The 18,478-nt window shown below is 35.2% G+C and overlaps 2 protein-coding genes across 6 annotated transcripts in view; both read left to right on the plus strand.

Annotated features, from left to right (window-relative positions):
- The window catches only part of LOC118442508 (uncharacterized), a 29,605-nt gene that overhangs the window by 10,374 nt on the left and 753 nt on the right, over window positions 1–18,478 (plus strand). For 2 of the 5 annotated variants that reach the window (XM_085663954.1, XM_085663957.1), the window contains exons 12-27: window positions 1–59; window positions 148–303; window positions 397–693; window positions 828–1,011; window positions 1,087–1,206; window positions 1,295–1,382; window positions 1,731–1,748; window positions 1,886–2,110; window positions 2,186–2,331; window positions 2,536–2,744; window positions 2,964–3,168; window positions 3,579–3,768; window positions 3,841–3,979; window positions 4,145–4,424; window positions 4,508–4,660; window positions 8,144–18,380. The exon at window positions 1–59 is cut by the window's left edge and continues 82 nt beyond it. In XM_085663954.1, the coding sequence (XP_085520080.1) occupies window positions 1–59; window positions 148–303; window positions 397–693; window positions 828–1,011; window positions 1,087–1,206; window positions 1,295–1,382; window positions 1,731–1,748; window positions 1,886–2,110; window positions 2,186–2,331; window positions 2,536–2,744; window positions 2,964–3,168; window positions 3,579–3,768; window positions 3,841–3,979; window positions 4,145–4,424; window positions 4,508–4,660; window positions 8,144–18,357 (12,683 nt within the window). In that variant the 3' untranslated portion in view covers window positions 18,358–18,380. Of the gene's footprint in view, window positions 60–147; window positions 304–396; window positions 694–827; window positions 1,012–1,086; window positions 1,207–1,294; window positions 1,383–1,730; window positions 1,749–1,885; window positions 2,111–2,185; window positions 2,332–2,535; window positions 2,745–2,963; window positions 3,169–3,578; window positions 3,769–3,840; window positions 3,980–4,144; window positions 4,425–4,507; window positions 4,661–8,143; window positions 18,381–18,478 lie in introns of those variants that run through there. The other 3 variants (XM_085663959.1, XM_085663958.1, XM_085663956.1) reach the window with 3 other exon arrangements.
- LOC118442487 (uncharacterized) lies at window positions 5,028–7,699 on the plus strand. Its single transcript, XM_035868163.2, has 2 exons — window positions 5,028–5,186; window positions 5,356–7,699. The coding sequence occupies exon 2, from the start codon at window positions 5,557–5,559 to the stop codon at window positions 6,751–6,753; it is 1,197 nt and encodes a 398-aa protein (XP_035724056.1). The 5' UTR covers window positions 5,028–5,186; window positions 5,356–5,556; the 3' UTR covers window positions 6,754–7,699.

Raw genomic sequence — 18,478 nt, forward strand, 5'->3', positions numbered from 1 at the left:
CCCATCTTGCATCACAAAATGGACATACTCCGTTACACATCGCTGCACGTAAAAATCAGGTATTAAAGTAATCAATACCAATCATTCCTTTCCATTTTTTCATTTTAATGTATATCTCTAACGAAAAATCTACATCACTTGGGACAGATGGACATTGCTTCTACTCTGTTGGAAGGCGGAGCGAACGCAAATGCCGAGTCTAAGGCAGGATTCACGCCTCTACATTTGAGTTCACAAAAGGGTCATTACGATATGACGAATTTACTTATCGAGCATGGAGCTGATCCAAATCACAAAGCTAAGGTATTTTTTTTTGTTAAATAATCGATTAAATTAATAATAATAATAATAATAATAATAATAATAATAATAATAATTCTGTTCGACCCTTTTCAGAATGGTCTAACAGCGTTACATCTCTGTGCTCAAGAAGATTTCGTCAGAGTCGCTTCGATTCTCGTAAAAAATGATGCCAATGTCGAAAGTCAAACCGAGACTGGTTATCGACCTATTCACGTTGCCGCACATTTTGGAAATCTCTCGATGATACGATTTCTATTAAAACACAATGCAGAGATCGACGTAAGAACGGCTCAAAATTACACGCCCCTTCATCAGGCCGCGCAACAGGGTCACGCTCATGTTGTTAGTGCTCTTTTAGAAGGAAATGCATCGCACAAAGCTCGTACAAACGTACGTAAATACTTTCATAAGATGCTTTTTAATTATTTTAGTTATTAATCTAATCACAATTAATCCTGCCAATTACATTTTTACTTGTTTCCGGTATTTATGTTTACGTGATATCTATCGCTTTTTATCCTTAGGATGGCTTGACTGCTTTAAATATTGCTCAAAAGTTAGGATATATATCAGTGATGGAAGTATTGAAAGGAATGCCTTATGATAATTTAGCTCCGGATAATAAAAATTGGGAAGAAAAGTACAAAGTTATAGCGCCAGAGAGTTTGCAAGAAACGAGTCTTATGTCCGATTCCGATGACGAGGGTGGTAAGAATAATATTATCTATACGTTAAAGTCTTATAATTGATTTATCATTCATAAATCTTAATTGCGTTTATTAGCTTCGGATGCATTGATTAGCGAGCAACCATACAAATATCTTACCGCGGATTTAATGAAGAGTCTACGAGATGATTCCTTACCAATCGATGTAACGAAGGACGACCCAATACACAGACAAGGTTAGTTTACTAAATTTAAATACTAATACTAGTTTAAATACTAATCAGAGCGTGTAACATGATCGATTTCCGATTTTTTTCATTTTAGTTACAAAAGAAGAAAAACAGGAATTCACTCAAAGTAATAATTACTGTCTCGCAGAAAACTTTGACAGTAATGATACATTGAATTTGGGGTACGTAATAATCTATATTGAATTTAATCCAAAATCATGGTGATCGAATAATAAATATTAGGGTAATAAAGCCAGAAGTCACGCTTTAGATTCTCTAAAATATTGGATAAGCTAGATTAGTTTCATAGTTGTAATATAAAAGATCTCTTCAAGTTTTTTTCACCTCTTGCAGAAACTCTTATTATCATCTAAACATTGAATATAAATTTGTTACGTAGAAAATTATATAACACGGAGCTTAAAATATCGTAATTTGACCTAATTCTAATGTTTCGTAATTCACTGTAGCTTTAGATGTAATGATTTCCTTAGAAATAATTGATTGAATTAAACGTATTTTGATTTTAGGAGACTTCACTTCCGATCGTAAGTACCTAAACGCCTATATCCCATCGCTAGAATTTAGAAAAAGTTTGAAAATTCAAATACATCTATATATCTATATATCTGAAGTCTCTATAAAAAATGTCTCTATATTTTGCTATGATATTTCAAATTTGCAGATTTTTAGTGAGTTTCCTCGTGGATGCACGAGGTGGTGCAATGAAGGGTTGCAGGCATAGTGGTGTACGAATAATTGTTCCACCCCGTAGAGCAACGATGCCATTACGGGTAACGTGCAGATTAGTAAAACCTAGTAAAGTAGCTAATCCACCGCCTCTAATGGAAGGTGAGGCTTTAGCAACTCGAATTATAGAGATGGGTCCAGTTGGAGCAACCTTTTTAGGGTAAGTTCACAATGGAATATTTAGAAATTGATTATTTAAAAAGAATTTTCTTTACGCGAATGTAATCCTTTATAGGCCAGTATTGATCGACATACCACACTTTGCATCGATCCGTGGCAAAGAGAGGGAAATTATTATTCTTAAGAGTGAAAATGGAGAAACGTGGAAAGAGCATGATAATTCGGTCGATAATGACGACACCTTGCTTAATACACCACATGGTACGTATCAAATATTAGAAATCCTCTACAAGCCAATTTTTTATAATGCGTATTAAAATATTATATAATGTTAAAATTATACTGTCATTTATAGCGGCATTAATTATATATAAAAAAAAAAAGAAAAAAAAATGAAGCATTGTTTTTTTTAACACCATTATCGACGAATTATCGTCGTATTATGAATAAAAATTTAATTCACAGATCCCCAAATGAACGCAGCCCATTCCGGCAGAATAACTCGTATAATAACTACTGACTTTCCTCAATATTTCGCGATAGTGACTAGAATCAAGCAAGAGGTACACGTGATAGGAGCCGAAGGTGGAATTTTAATGTCTAGTGTAGCAAACGACGTTCAAGCCGTATTTCCACCTGGTGCTCTAACGAAAAAAATCAAAGTTGGCTTACAAGTAAGTAAAAAAAAAAAAACTGAAAATAGAATTTTTTATTTTTCCTGAAATCTGATCGTAAAAATTGGGAATTAATTTATATTTGGTAAATTGTACACACATACACAATACAATTCAGTCGTAGACAAGTCAGTTCCGACGATAGTGAAGCCACAAAAAGTTAAGCTATTAAAAACAAACGAGTATTGGCTTATTAAGACATATGATACCTTGTTGTAGGCACACGTCATCCCTGCAGAGCTTACAGCCAAACTTTTAGGTAACTGTGTTGCTGTATCACCCGTCATTACAATTGAGCCCAGAAGAAGAAAGTTTCACAAGCCGATTACCTTGACTATACCCGTGCCACAAGCTGCGAACAAAGGAATGATCAATCAATACGGAGGCGAAACACCAACTTTACGATTGCTTTGCAGTATCGCTGGTATACGCAGATTCGATCAAAATATTATATAAATTATTTAAACAACATTAATGAATATTTGATAATGCATTTGGTAAATTTTGCCTAACTCTAGTAATGTGATAACAGTTATTTGGTCACATGTCTCTTTTTTCTTTCAAAAGTAATTCTTTTGAATGATTTACTGGGCCAAAAGTATAATAGTATTTATATATATTAGGTTGGAAACTATGAAACGGGCGTTTTTGTTTAGTTATTTATTTTCATTCAACGCCCGTTTCATAATTTCCAACCTTATATATATATATATATATATATATGTATATATATATATATGTATATATATATATATATACGCACATATAAAGGGATTGTTTAATGTAATTAATTAGACAATTAGTAAATAATTAAGCTTTCATTTTCTATGTCAGGTGGTACCAGCGAAGCCCAATGGGAAGATGTTACTGGTTCAACACCATTGACGTTCATGAATGACCGTGTGTCCTTCACAACCACAGTTTCAGCTAGGTTTTGGCTGATGGATTGTAGGAATATTAGCGAAGTTCCAAAAATGGCGACGGAACTATATAAAGAATCTTTGTTTATACCTTACATTACAAAGTACGTGTTTCCTTTTTTACATTTATCTTTTGCAAATATTCAATGACGAAAGATTTCTAATTGTTCTTGCAGTTTCGTAATATATTCAAAACGAATGGACACTCTCGAAGCTACGTTAAGGATATTGTGCATGACTGATGGCAAGGAAGGAATGCACACGTTGGAAAGACAAGAAGAATTCTTGGAGATTGTAAAGAGCCGTGATGTCGAGGTAAACTGAGAAATACCTTCTAGTTATAATTAATGCAAATAAATAATAATAATAATAATAATAATAATAATAATAATAATAATAATAATAATAATAATAATAATAATAATAATAATAACAACAATAATAATAATATATAACGTTTGTCAATTATATTTGTTCCAGGCTCTACATGGAAAAGATCTTTACATCGAATTCAGCGGAAATCTAATACCAGTCACAAAGTCAGGAGTACAATTAAAGTTCACTTTTAAAGCTTTCCGTCAGAATCGTCTATCATTTCATGTTAAAGTAAAAGATCCACTTTTGGATCCCGTAGCAAGAATGTTATTTATGCGCGAACCTAAAGTTGCAAAGGGTGAACCACCACAGCAACCAATTTGTGTACTGAATATCGTCTTACCTGAGGTTACGAGCAAAATTGAAATTCAGAAGAAACTAACAGGTAATATTATTGGGCACTTATATGTATGCATATATATATATTTTTTGCAAGAATATAAATATGACTTTCTTTTTTCTTAACAGCAACATACGAAGATTCGAATATCATAAATCAAAAAATGGACTTTTACAAATCAAAATACGGTATGGAACAGAAGGAGAAGGGAGACCAGCCAAAAGACACGTCACCGTCAGAGGAAAAGTTCATTGCCGATACTCTCCAGAAAGAACAAACAGGTACGATATTCTCATTTATTATAATACAATGGAAAATTGTTTTTAAATTTAATTATAAAGTAAGGATTAACTTAAGGATGCATTAAAATTAAAAATCTATAGAGTTAAGAATCGAGAATGAAAAACAGTGTGCAAGGTGCAAAAAGAAAACTTTTAAAATGATGTTTACGTGAGGAAGACGTCGACACATTTAAATTTTATATAAATCTCGTAAATCATGTGACAATAATAATTTATTCCGTTCTTGATGATTCACGTTCGATTGATTTCTTTTCTTTTTAACATTTCTATGTTTTATTTGTTCTGTATTTATATGTTCGTTTAAGGTAAAATGTCAATCCATTTACGGCTTAAAGATTGAGTGAGGCTTCTATAATTTAATTATACGTAAGAGTCTCAACAAATGCTCGGAAGGTGCCGAGATAGCCTCTTTTAGTTTTACCATGTTCGTCGAGGAAAGAGCAGTAGCTAATAACTTTGCTTGTCCCTTTATGCTTGAGTAGCTCTGATTTGAATCGTCGAAAATGTGAGTTCTATTTTTCTTTTTATCCGTATACGTTTTTCTAACGATCCTCATCGATTTCATTTCAAATATCCGTTTATCTATTTCCTTAATCTCATTCTCTTATTTACGTGCACTTGTATTTTCCATTGACTTTATTTTCATTAATTTTCTCTTTCCTTATGATTTTCAGTTGCAGGTTTTTTTAAGTTCATTAGTAGTTTGCACTTACGATACGCACGTTGAAAACAAAAGTATATAAAATAGATATACATACGTACGTACATATTTATATATATATATATATATATATGTATATATATATATATATATATTTACACGCATACACACATATATATATATATACGTGCAACGAATAGAAAAATCTTTTACAATGGAAGATTCAGGCCAAGCGAACACCATGAACGAAACGAGTCCTACAATCGACGTTAATAATGAGAAAGATAAGACCGAGAACGATGAATCGTCGGTCTCTAAGATTACGACTGATTTATGCGAATTAAAACAGATCAATTGTGAGATAGGTGCCAAGGAGATGTCTCAAAGTTGTTCAACAAATTCATGCAATGAAGAAGACAAAGTGAATAATAAAAATTGTTCGAACCCGTTGAATGAATCTCGGGAAGAGCAAAAGAACGATCAACAGAATGTAGCCAAAGAGGGCGATGAAAAAAATTATAATGAATGTTGTGCATTAGAAGATAATTCACAAAAGTTGAAACAATGTTGTCAGAGTCCATCCAGAGGAAAAGAGATAACGGGTATGAAACAAAAACGTAAATCCAGATCTACGAGAAGACGATTGAATGCCATGATCAATAATACATCCTTACATTTCTCTGATACGGACTCGGAAGGTGAATTGGTCATTATGGAAGCTTATGCACGTACTCCTAGTCCTGCAAAGTCACGAGGACCTATAATTTCTGTGACAATGGAAGATATTAAAGATGGTTATGATATAATGGAGGATATGAATCCTCGATGTTTAACAATATCGTCGACTCCTGAAATAAACATATCTCGACGTGGAAGTTTTGCGGAAAATCTCACGGACGTCGATGAGATTTACACAAGTGAACCTGAAAACGAACAGAAACTAGAAGGAAGAAAGAGTTTGACCTTAACAGGAGTTACTTATCAAGGTGAAACTGACGTCGAGGATATATCAAATGACGAGGATGAACCGATCATTTACGTCACACCCAGATTGGATATCTTGTGCGAGTTTGGTGGTGAGACTATTACTACCAAGGAAGGAGATGGACCATTTTCCGTAGAGATACGTAGTCGAATGTCGAAAGAAATAGAAGATACTGAAGTCCGAAATTCATCTGAAACTGTGATCATGCCGAATACGGACAGCGAGGATATGGAAATTTCGGATGAGGATGATCTACAAGTAGCTTCTTGTAGTCATCGCGATCTGTTCGAAGATTTTGACGTTTTAGCAGGTTCTCAGATCGTAATGACGAACGTTAATAAGATGGATAACACGCTCGCTGTTCAGGATATTCAGGAAGATGTCAACATCGGTGATTGTTATACCGATGTTGAAGATGTAGATTGAATTTAAAATGTGCCGAATGAATTTTATTTAACGAAACGTGGAATGTTATGTATCAAATCGATTATTTGCTACCAAGGATTACAATCTTGTATCCCTCCATTATCATTTTGTTTTATTTATTCACGTCAATCGGATCTTTTGATTTATCTCAATCGCAAAGAATTTCTTCTTATTGTGTTATTCGTTTTCCTTTTTGCACCGTGCTCGATCTATTGAAGATCTATTTTTTTCTTGATCTATAAAAAAAACTTTGGTAATGATTAACCCTCGAGTGATATGTCTTGAACATCGCTTTGGTCGTCCTCGTGACTAAATATTTTATTCCGTGCAATAATTTTGCTTCGAACTTTCAACAAAATTTCTTTTTCTTTTTTAGATTCTCAAACTATTTTCTCTTTGTTTTTATAGTATTAATTATTTAATCAAATGACAAATATCTTATTTGGATTAATAATCCGAAACATATGGAGAATAAAATTTATTTATCTTGATATGGTCGATACTACTTAAGGGTTAAATAAAAAAGAGATTTCAATATTTCACAGATAAATATTCTTTCAAACAAATTATTTCTAATCGTGAAACAGTGCTCTAATGATCAATTGTAATCCGTTCGAAGAAAAAAAAGAAAAAAATTAATATCTTTTTTCGAGTACAAATGAAACGAGTGCAAACATTTATATTTTTACATTTCTTCGCGTCTGTATACTTCTTTTCTGTTCGGCTAAAGATTCATTTTAACATTTTGATGCCGATAATAATGCGATATTTTTTTATGTACTTGTTATACTTGCAGGCAGAACTGCCGTCATCAACATAATCATAGACAACCATATGGGATATTAAATACAAAATAACAGCATGTCTGTCTTCAACTTCTTTAACGAAATTTCGCAGATGCATATATAAGTCAATGTTATACATTATAAAAATATATACATATATATATATATGTATATATATATATATATATATATATACATATATATATATACACATACACATACAAAGAATATACATTATAAATTAAATAGAAATCGATGACTAATTGAATTAGTCATTGAATTGTTGAATGTATTATTCATGTTAGAATAACGAGTTGTTATGTGTATAGTTAACAAAAGTTTATGAATTAATTCAACGTTTGATTATTATATTAGAAAGCTATGAGCTTTTTTGCGCAAGTACATAAAGAGTTTTGCACGCAGCACGAGACGACGAAAGAGAAAGAGAGAGCGAGAGTGAGAGAGAGAGAGAGAGAGAGAGAGAGAGAGAGAGAGAATGGGAGATTAAAAAAGAAAAAAAATTGTAAAATGAAACGATGTAATTATTGATTATAATTAACGTGCTAAATAAAAAGTAATATGAGCATCATTCTTGGTTGTTCTAGATGCCGCTACTATCCACGAATCCTTTGCACAAAAAGCGGCTTGTCCCCTAGAATCCGTAGATGCTAGTTATCCCAATAAAATAGCCGGCCAACAAGAGCATGATCTTTCGCCTAGCGTCGAAAAGCAAACATATTCGGAGAAGCGAAAATTCTGGGAGGATATATCAAAGAAGAGAGAGAGTTATCAACGTTCCGAATCCGAGGTATCAAGGACCTCACAATTAACAGTCAACGAGAGCGACAGTGAGTATATGCAAAATGTCGTATCGGAGGAAGAGATAACTGAGGTAACATCCGTTGGCTCGGATACTATGGAAAATGTTAATATCCCTGATATTTCGGAATGTTCCGTTGCGGAGAAGGCACATTATTTTGAGGAACAAATACAAAAGGAATTGAGTAAGGTACCGGCTAAATTGCAACAGCAAGATACTGTGAAACCAGAAAAAGATAAAAGTGTTAAGATTCAACGACTGGAAAAGCCTATTGATGTTGCCCAAGTGGAAACTACGAGAGATATTGAACATGAGGGGAAAGAATTAAAGTCGAGTCATGTAGAAGAGAAGGATAAAGACGAAAGTGATAAGTTACGGAAGGAAGACTTCAAAGATGAAGAGATTACATATAAAGAGAGAGTAGATAAGTTCCATAGGGAGGAATATCGAGAGACATTTGTTGTTGGTATGGAAAAAATGATTGAACTGGATCGAAAGGTAAGGGATATAATGGACAAGAAAGAAGATGAAAAGAAAGAGTTTGAATTAAAGAAGAAAAAGGAAGAAAAGGGAATTAAGAAGAAGGCGTCTGAACTAAAGAAAAAACTAGAAGAAGAAGAAATAAAGAGGAAAGAGATTGAACTGCAGAAAAAACAAGATGCTGAATTAAAAAAGAAACAAGAGGAGGAGGAGGAAGCAAAGAGAAAAGAAGCAGAATTGAAAAAGAAACAAGAAGAAGAGGAAGCAAAGAAAAAAGAGGCAGAATTGAAAAAGAAACAAGAGGAAGAGGAAGCAAAGAGGAAAGAAGCCGAACTAAAAAAGAAACAAGAGGAAGAAGAAGCAAAGAGAAAAGAAGCCGAATTGAAAAAGAAACAAGAGGAGGAGGAAGCAAAGAGGAAAGAAGCCGAACTAAAAAAGAAACAAGAAGAAGAAGAAGCAAAGAGGAAAGAAGCCGAACTAAAAAAGAAACAAGAAGAAGAAGAAGCAAAGAGAAAAGAAGCCGAACTAAAAAAGAAACAAGAAGAAGAAGAAGCAAGAAGAAAAGAAGCAGAATTGAAAAAGAAACAAGAAGAAGAGGAAGCAAAGAAAAAAGAGGCAGAATTGAAAAAGAAACAGGAGGAGGAGGAAGCAAAAAGGAAAGAGGCTGAATTGAAAAAGAAACAAGAGGAGGAGGAAGCAAAGAGGAAAGAAGCCGAACTAAAAAAGAAACAAGAAGAAGAAGAAGCAAAGAGGAAAGAAGCCGAACTAAAAAAGAAACAAGAAGAAGAAGAAGCAAAGAGAAAAGAAGCCGAACTAAAAAAGAAACAAGAAGAAGAAGAAGCAAGAAGAAAAGAAGCAGAATTGAAAAAGAAACAAGAAGAAGAGGAAGCAAAGAAAAAAGAGGCAGAATTGAAAAAGAAACAGGAGGAGGAGGAAGCAAAAAGGAAAGAGGCTGAATTGAAAAAGAAACAGGAGGAGGAGGAAGCAAAAAGGAAAGAGGCTGAATTGAAAAAGAAACAAGAAGAAGAAGAAGCAAGAAGGAAAGAAGCAGAATTAAAAAAGAAACAAGAAGAAGAAGAAGCAAAGAGAAAAGAGGTTGAATTGAAAAAGAAACAAGAAGAGGAAGCAAGAAGGAAAGAAGCAGAATTGAAAATGAAACAAGAAGAAGAGGAAGCAAAGAAAAAAGAGGCAGAATTGAAAAAAAAACAGGAGGAGGAGAAAGCAAAAAGGAAAGAGGCTGAATTGAAAAAGAAACAGGAGGAGGAGGAAGCAAAAAGGAAAGAAGCAGAATTGAAAAAGAAACAAGAAGAGGAAGAAGCAAGAAGGAAAGAAGCAGAATTGAAAAAGAAACAAGAAGAAGAGGAAGCAAAGAAGAAAGAGGCAGAACTGAAAAAGAAACAGGAGGAGGAAGAAGCAAAGAGAAAAGAAGCTGAATTAAAAAAGAAACAAGAAGAAGAGGAAGCAAAGAGGAAAGAAGCCGAACTAAAAAAGAAACAAGAAGAAGAAGAAGCAAAGAGAAAAGAGGTTGAATTGAAAAAGAAACAAGAGGAGGAGGAAGCAAAAAGGAAAGAAGCTGAATTAAAAAAGAAACAAGAAGAAGAGGAAGCAAAGAGGAAGGAGGAAGAAGAAAAAACAAAGAAAAAGAAGGAAGAAGAAGAAGCAAAGAAAAAGAAGGAAGAAGAAGAAGCAAAGAAAAAGAAGGAAGAAGAAGCAAAGAAAAAGAAGGAAGAAGAAGAAGCAAAGAAAAAGAAGGAAGAAGAAGAAGCAAAGAAAAAGAAGGAAGAAGAAGAAGCAAAGAAGAAAGAGGCTGAATTAAAGAAGAAAAAGGAAGAAGAAGAAGCAAAGAAGAAAGAGGCTGAATTAAAGAAGAAAAAGGAAGAAGAAGCAAAGAAGAAAGAGGTCGAATTGAAGAAGAAACAAGAAGAAGAAGCAAAAAGGAGCAAAGAAGAAGAAGAAGCAAAGAAAAAAAAACAAGAAGAGGAAGAAGAAAGAAGGAAAAAGGAAGAGGAAGAAATTAAGAGGAAAGAGGCCGAACTAAAGAAGAAACAAGAGGAAGAAGCAGCAAAGAGGAAAAAAGAAGAAGAAGAAGCAAACAAAAAAAAACAAGAAGAAGAAGAAACAAGAAGGAAAAAGGAAGAGGAAGAAATTAAAAGGAAAGAGGCCGAATTAATGAAGAAACAGGAGGAAGAGGGAGCAAAGAGGAAAAAAGAAGAAGAAGAAGCAAAGAAAAAAAAACAAGAAGAAGAAGAAATAAGAAGGAAAAAGGAAGAGGAAGAAATTAAAAGGAAAGAGGCTGAATTGAAAAAGAAACAGGAGGAGGAGGAAGCAAAAAGGAAAGAAGCAGAATTGAAAAAGAAACAAGAAGAGGAAGAAGCAAGAAGGAAAGAAGCAGAATTGAAAAAGAAACAAGAAGAAGAGGAAGCAAAGAAGAAAGAGGCAGAACTGAAAAAGAAACAGGAGGAGGAAGAAGCAAAGAGAAAAGAAGCTGAATTGAAAAAGAAACAAGAGGAAGAGGAAGCAAAGAGGAAAGAGACTGAACTGAAAAAGAAGCAAGAGGAAGAGGTGAAGGAAGAAGTAAGAAAATCAAAGAGGAAAGAAGAAGTGGAACTTGAAAAAGAAGCATATGAGGAATTGGAAAAGCACATTGAAAAAGCTGCGTTGGTACAAATTTTACCAGAACAATTGGAAAGGTCGATCGAGGAAGCTAGGGAAATACATCATAAAGAATTACCAGAGCATATAGATAGAATCGTCGAAAAGCACGAATTGGAACTTCAAAAAGAATATTTAATCGAACGTGGAGAATCTCCAAAGCACACTATGGAAATTGCAAGTAAAGAAAGTGAATTTATGCAGATACATTCAAAACAGGCGGAACATAAAGAAGATATTTCAATGCAAGAAAAAGGTTTGGGCAAGGATATATCAACTGGGAGACGCGTTATAAAGGAAGAAACGACTATAATATGGAAGGTTCAAGAAGATGGAAGCTTAGTGCAAGAAAAAGTGACTAAGATCGTTCAAATTGAAGGAGACGAAGATGTGCCTGTAACCACAGAAATAATCAATGTTCCTGAAACTAGTTTAGAACCAAAAGTGCTATACGAAGAACATTATACTATTGGCGATTTGGAGGAAAAATTGAAGGAGGATACTAAGATCGAGATAAGTAAAAAAGATCAAGTTACTGAATTTATTCCGGAAGTACAAAAAGAAAAGATTGAAGATTTAGGAAAAGAAAAATCAGAGGAGGAAAAGATTAGCCCTCAAAAGTCCACGATCGAAAGTGATAGTAAGTTAATGAAAAAAGAATTTGAATCACGTATACCAATTTCAATGGCTAAAGTTGAAAAAGATAGAAATCACAAGGAATCATCGAGGAGCAAAATTTCAATAGAGTCGAAACGTTTGTTAGAAAAATCAGAAATCGATAAATCGAGTATTCCACAGGAAGAGTTTAGCATCACGTCACCTGTTGATAAGAAAAAAGAATTTGAATCTCGTATTCCTAAACGTATCATAGATACTTCTGCAACTAAATCGTCTGAGAAAGATATTAAAAAGGGATATCACGTTAAAACGGAAACGGAAACTTGCACGGTGACCGAGAAGAAATCCTCCAGTCAGGAAACAACTTCCAAGAGTGAAACCCAAACATTTTCTAAAACTTTTACTGATCCACATAAAACATTTAAATTACCCGAGGACATGAGCGAGAAAGATACGATAAAACTATCTAAAGTCGATCATAAAGCTTCCAGTAAGTTAGAAAAGAAAGAAGTTGTATCTTCCGAAATTTCTAAAGGCACGGACAAATATATTGTGCACGAAGAAAAAGAACAAATCGAATCTAAAAAATTATCAGAATCCAAAATGAAAAAGGAATCGTCGACTGAAACAGTAGAGAAAGAGGAAAGTAAAAGTAAAAAAATAGACGAGACAGCTGTTCAAAAGATGTCGATAAATTTACAAGATGGACAGGAAACGATCGATGCAAGTGCTTCAAAAAGTAGAGTCGAAGCCAAGAAGGAACAATTATCTAAAAAACTTGAAGACAAGGAAGGTATAATGACTGAGGAATCTGGAGTCAATAGACTGAAGGAAAGTGATATCGAAATAGCTATTAAAATAAGTAAAGAAGATGAAAAAAAGAAAGTTGAAGACACGGGAGAACCTCCAATAACATCTAAAATATTCGAAGACTTGGGAAAAGTAGAAATGGTAACTAAAGGAGAGTCACATAAAGAAACTGTTGAACGTTTCGATGCAAGACACTTTATACCTACCAGCAAAGTAGACGAGAAATTGGCATCCGTTAAAAAGGATGAAAAGCCAGAAGAAAAAGTTCTGACTCATGAAACTTTGGAGGAGAGACAACGACGTGCTGCAAAAGAAATAGAAGCTAGGCAAATAGTAGAGTGTCTTATAGAATCGATCGAAAGTGAAATAACTAAAAGATCATCCATAACGGAAGATCCGAGAGCTGAGATTATTGACAGTAATTATCTACAGCAACTTGTTAAAGAAAGCGTGGAAACTGATCATGAAAAGTTAGCTGACGATTTAACGAAAAAATTCGAAAGTATTATGAAGAAAACAATGGAGAAACAATTGGTAGACTCTACAAAGGACACTGACTCTACCGCAGAATCGGTAAAACGAAGATCATCTATACACGAAGAAGAGAAAAGATCTACCAGAGATAGCATGAGTATAAGCGAGGATATAACAAAGGACGAAGAGTCCTCACTTCACGATAGAGACGAAAGCTTACTTTTATCTTCGTCACAGGCAAGATTACCTGAAAGAGACATTACAATGAGTCCAAGTAGTATATCTGATCAAATAGAGTTAGAAGAAACGATGGACGTTGATACGAATGAACTTGAAGACATTACCAAGCCAACTTCAAGTCCACAATCAGAAAAATTACATTCTGATAGATCTAGCGCACAAGCTGAATCGTTACAAAGAGAATCGTACGAGCCTCAATACGATATCAGCTTACCAAAGGACAGAATAATCTATGACGTTTCTGGAGCAAGAGTATTGGAGATCGTTGAACCAGGTATTGATAGTCAATCGAGACAAGATTCTGTCGATGTGCCATCTCTAGAAATGGACGAATATAAAATCTCTGAAGATACAGGAAAAACTATTTCATCTTTGCACGAAAGTGCAGCCGTAGATTCTTTGGAAAGGATTGCTCAAGAACGTGATATGACTTTTAGTCCTAGTACAGTATCGGAAGACATTAACGTTGATTACTCCTTGGTACATGAACAGGTCCCTACAACGACAACGGAAAAATACGAAGTCAGCGTAAAAAGAGCTGACAGTTTTGAAATCGAAAGTCCACCTCTTGTTTCACCAAGATTAAAAATAAGACACGATCTTGAAATAAAACCAGTCAATTGGATGATCGGTGATGAAAAAATTGAAATATCTGAGACATTACAACCTTCGCAGGTCTTCAATCAAGAATTAGAGGAATATGAGACAACTATAAGGAAGCAAAGATTATCTTCCCAAAGTGAATCGGCTGATTTGGAACAAGAATCCGCTACAAAATCTTCGGAAGATCCAAGTGTTATAGAATCTATCAAGGAAACTATAACAACAGGAGATACAACGGTGACTACAATAATTAAAACAAAAAAGTTTACCGTCATTCCTGTCAGTGATCAAGACATAGAAAGTGAATTAATAGAAAATAAATTAGAAGTTAGCTGTCAAGAATTAGTGGATACCTTAAAACGTGAATATGAAGCTAAAACGCCTACCGAAGATTTAACTACTATCAGCATACGACGACCTTTATCCTTAGAAGAAGCAAAAATAAAATTAAGTGAAATGAAATTAGTGGATTCGAGTAAAATCGAAACAACTACCGACCAACATGAAATTTCTACCGACAAAGAAAGTATTGACATTGCTAAAGAAATTACGTCCGTCTCTGAAGAAAAATTAGAAGCTAAAGAAGAAGTTACGTCGCAGATTGGAAAAGACGAAGAGATCGATGGAGAGCCATTAACAGAGAAACACGAGGAAGTTATAGTAAAGGATATTACAATAGAGAAAATTGGACTTAGCTTGGAGGAGATAGCAGAACCATTGAAGGAAGATGTAAAGCTTTTGGAAGACATCCAAACACAAGATATTGCTGCTGGAGGAGCATTGGAGGATGATCCTAATAAGGCTGTTCACGTGGACGATCTCGCGAAAGAATGGATGGAACCGAGCCTAACGAAAATAAAAGTTTCTACCGATGACTATAAAAGACATGTTGAGAAAGGTTTCGAAAAACGTGATAAAGCAGCAAAAGTCAGCACGGTAACTTCTTCCGATACATGTGCCTTTAAAATAAAGAAAGACGATCTTCCAGGCGTTGATTTAAGTGCGCGATATGCAATTACAGTTCTAGATCAAGTAGTTAAGAAAGAAATAGCGGAGGTGAAGGAGTCCTTAGAGGCGGCGAGACAGGACTTGATAGAAGAACTAAGTGAGAACAGTGAGACTGTAATACAAATCAAAGACTCACCTTCTGAATTTCAATTCAAATTACAACCAGAATCTATACCCAATGATTTACCCTTTTTATACAGACCCCCATCTTTGGAACAGATCGCCGTAGATATTGAAGTTACGTCGAAGACTGAGTCATTGATAGCGAGCGAGGAAAAGCCTGATGAATCGAAAAGAGATGAAAAAGAAATTCCAGCTACGGAAAGTGGATCGGAAGAAATCGAGCTCGAAGCATCCGGTGATGAAATGGACAAAGAGAAGGTATGTATGGATATTGAGATGGAGCTAGACAAGTCTGAAACGGAAACTCTATCTGCCGTCCATGAAGAGAGTAAAGAAGACGATGATACACGTCCTAGTCCCGTACCAGCCAGCAGATCATGCTCAGACGTAGAGTACAAAGACGAGAGTTCCTCCTCCTTGCATCCACCTCAACCAGTGCCAAGGAGACGACATAAACCTGCACGGGCATCGAAAAAAGTTACTTCCGAAAGTGAGGTCGATCCTGGTTCCAGTTCGGGCGAGAGTAGCAACTATCAATCTTGCGACTACGAAATTGGCAGTGGAAGTAGACCAAGTTCTTCTGATGTTGAAGCCCTCCAGTCTGCTACGATGCCACCATCGGGAACAACTTCCGAGTATGAGACTGCGATGATGTCCGTTGAACACTCCGCCACCTCAAGGCCAACTTCTCAAGAATACCAAACTGCCGTGAGTACATTAAGTTCTCGCGAATCTATGAAATCTTTAAGTTCGTTTAGTTCAGGCCATCTTGGTAGTATCGATAGTACCAGCGAGTTATCAGAAACATTGGTAGCATCTGAACCGGATGCTGACAAGGGCGAAGAACACGAAGATTTGGAACGTGCGTTTGACGAAGAACATGCCGAATCCGATTCCTCTGGAAGTGATATACCTATGGACGATGCGATGGACAAAATCGATAGCAATATACCATGTCGAATGAAGCGATCATCGGAAATGATATTTCAACAAATAATGGACGATAACGCCGCTATCGATACCGATTTAGATGAACCCATTTTGGAACAAGACACGAAGGGAGTCGATTTTGCGACGTCTGCTTTTGTTGTAACACCTGGTGCCGTGCAATCGGTAGATATAATGACGGCTAGGGTTACGGAAGATGGCGTTCAAAGTGTATCCACCCAGGTTATCTCGACCCAAGTAACAACGTCAACAACTGAGATACCTACCGAAGAAACTACATTGAAAACTACAATGGGAATAGAAATTGAAGATAAACCATCGGATGAGTCGCTCGAAATGCTAAGTATGGAACCAGATTCTTTGGAACCGAAATCTGGAATAAGTGGTACACCAGATGAAAGTGCTGAAACGGTGATGCAAATTTCAGCGCATTCAATGATACAACAAGCGAGTATGTCTACATCTTCAACCTCCGGACTGTCTCTTGATACAGTTATAGAGAAAGCAAAATCCGAACGATCCGAATCACCAGGTAGCGATTCTTTTGAACTAGTCGATAAGCCTGATATTATAGATGATTTTGTTGTAATTGAAGAAGTTGGACGTGAAGCAGAAGAATTTGATTCTGAAGGTAAAAGTATACGTATTACTGCAATACCTCAAGTTAGTAGTAAACAATACGATCGAGACTTGGAGAACTTAATAACGGAGAATAAAGAAGATTCTCAAGTGTCTAGCAGCCAAACTTCCCGGAATAATGAATTATTCGATTTTGAATCTGAAGAAAGTCCACCCCAAGCATCCAACGACGATCAATATTCTCAATCTTATTCAGACGAGGAACCATATGAAACTGGTAAAAAATGGATTGAGATGCAATTTCATACGGACGCAAGAGTCTACGATATCGAATACGACCGTGGTCCCTTAGAAGACATCAAAGAAGAAGAGATTACTGATTTCGAAGCTGGTAGTAGTCGATTTGGAAGTTTAGGAAGTCACAAAGAATCGATAGGAAGCGTTGGTAGTATGCGTGGTAGTTTTGGTAGCACTCCGGATTATGATGTTCTAGCTGGGAAAAAATATTTCACTAAACCTTCGGATCATGATACTGTTTCTCTCAGTTCGTTACAGGAATTCGAACATCTGGAGAGTGCCGTAGCGGCAGAAAACTCGAAAAGATTGCAATGTGGTTCTCAGGATTCAATTAATAATGGGAGTCTTCCAAGAAGGTATATGACCGGTCGATCTGGTCATGGAGATGATATTTCTCTCTCTTCGTTAAAAGATTTTGAAGGTCTAGAAAGAGCTTGTCGGGAAGCTCACTTAATTGAACTTCGTGCTAGGGAGGAAGAAGATCTTTTGGAACATGAAAGTCCTGAAAATAGATACAAAATGGAATGTCTTCAACGTAAATCGGAAATTAGTGCGGCAGGCTCGATTAATCCAAGCACTTCTGGGTCGGACGACTATGAGAAGAGAATAAAAGAAATTGATGAAATTATACGTATAGCTCAGTCTAACGTAGAGAGATTAGACCGACAAGATGATACTACTGAAGATATTTCACAGATAGAAATTACAGATATTGAAAAAACTGGTTCAGAAGCTATTGTACCAGTGGTAACAGAAGCAGAGGACATCCAACGTGCCAAAGATACAAATATCATGGAGACAAGTACAGATTCATTGGAATTAGAAGATAATGCGGATAAAAAACATCCCTTATGTCAAAGTTCAGATTCTTTAGAAATGAAAACAACATTAGATTTCCCATCCTTAAGTTCTGACTCATTGAATAATGTTAGAGATGCCAGAGACGTTCAACTTGACGTAGCAGAACAATTTAGTAATGGAAGACGTATGTCATCAGATTCTTTGGATATACCTATTATTGGACAACCTGATAATGATATACAAGAAGAAAGTAACAATCATTCTGGAAGACCGGCAGTTGATAATTCTGTAGGACAAAGTTCATCAACAGAAACAAATATTGCTAAACAAGATACAACAAAATTGCCATCAAGTAGTAAAACATAAAAAAAAAAATATGATCCATATAGGTATGTATACTTTAATAGTTAGCTAAATTTATATATTTTGCATTATAATTAATTATATGTATTAATATTTTGAAAAAATTATATTCAAACTGGTACTA

The sequence above is a fragment of the Vespa mandarinia genome, chromosome 24 (genome assembly GCF_050613455.1).
Source record: "Vespa mandarinia isolate Hongniang chromosome 24, ASM5061345v1, whole genome shotgun sequence".
NCBI lineage: Eukaryota > Metazoa > Arthropoda > Insecta > Hymenoptera > Vespidae > Vespa > Vespa mandarinia.

Excerpts from the sequence above, each read along its gene's own strand:
- LOC118442487 (XM_035868163.2), top strand. The coding sequence starts at position 5,557 with ATGGAAGATTCAGGCCAAGCGAACACCATGAACGAAACGAGTCCTACA.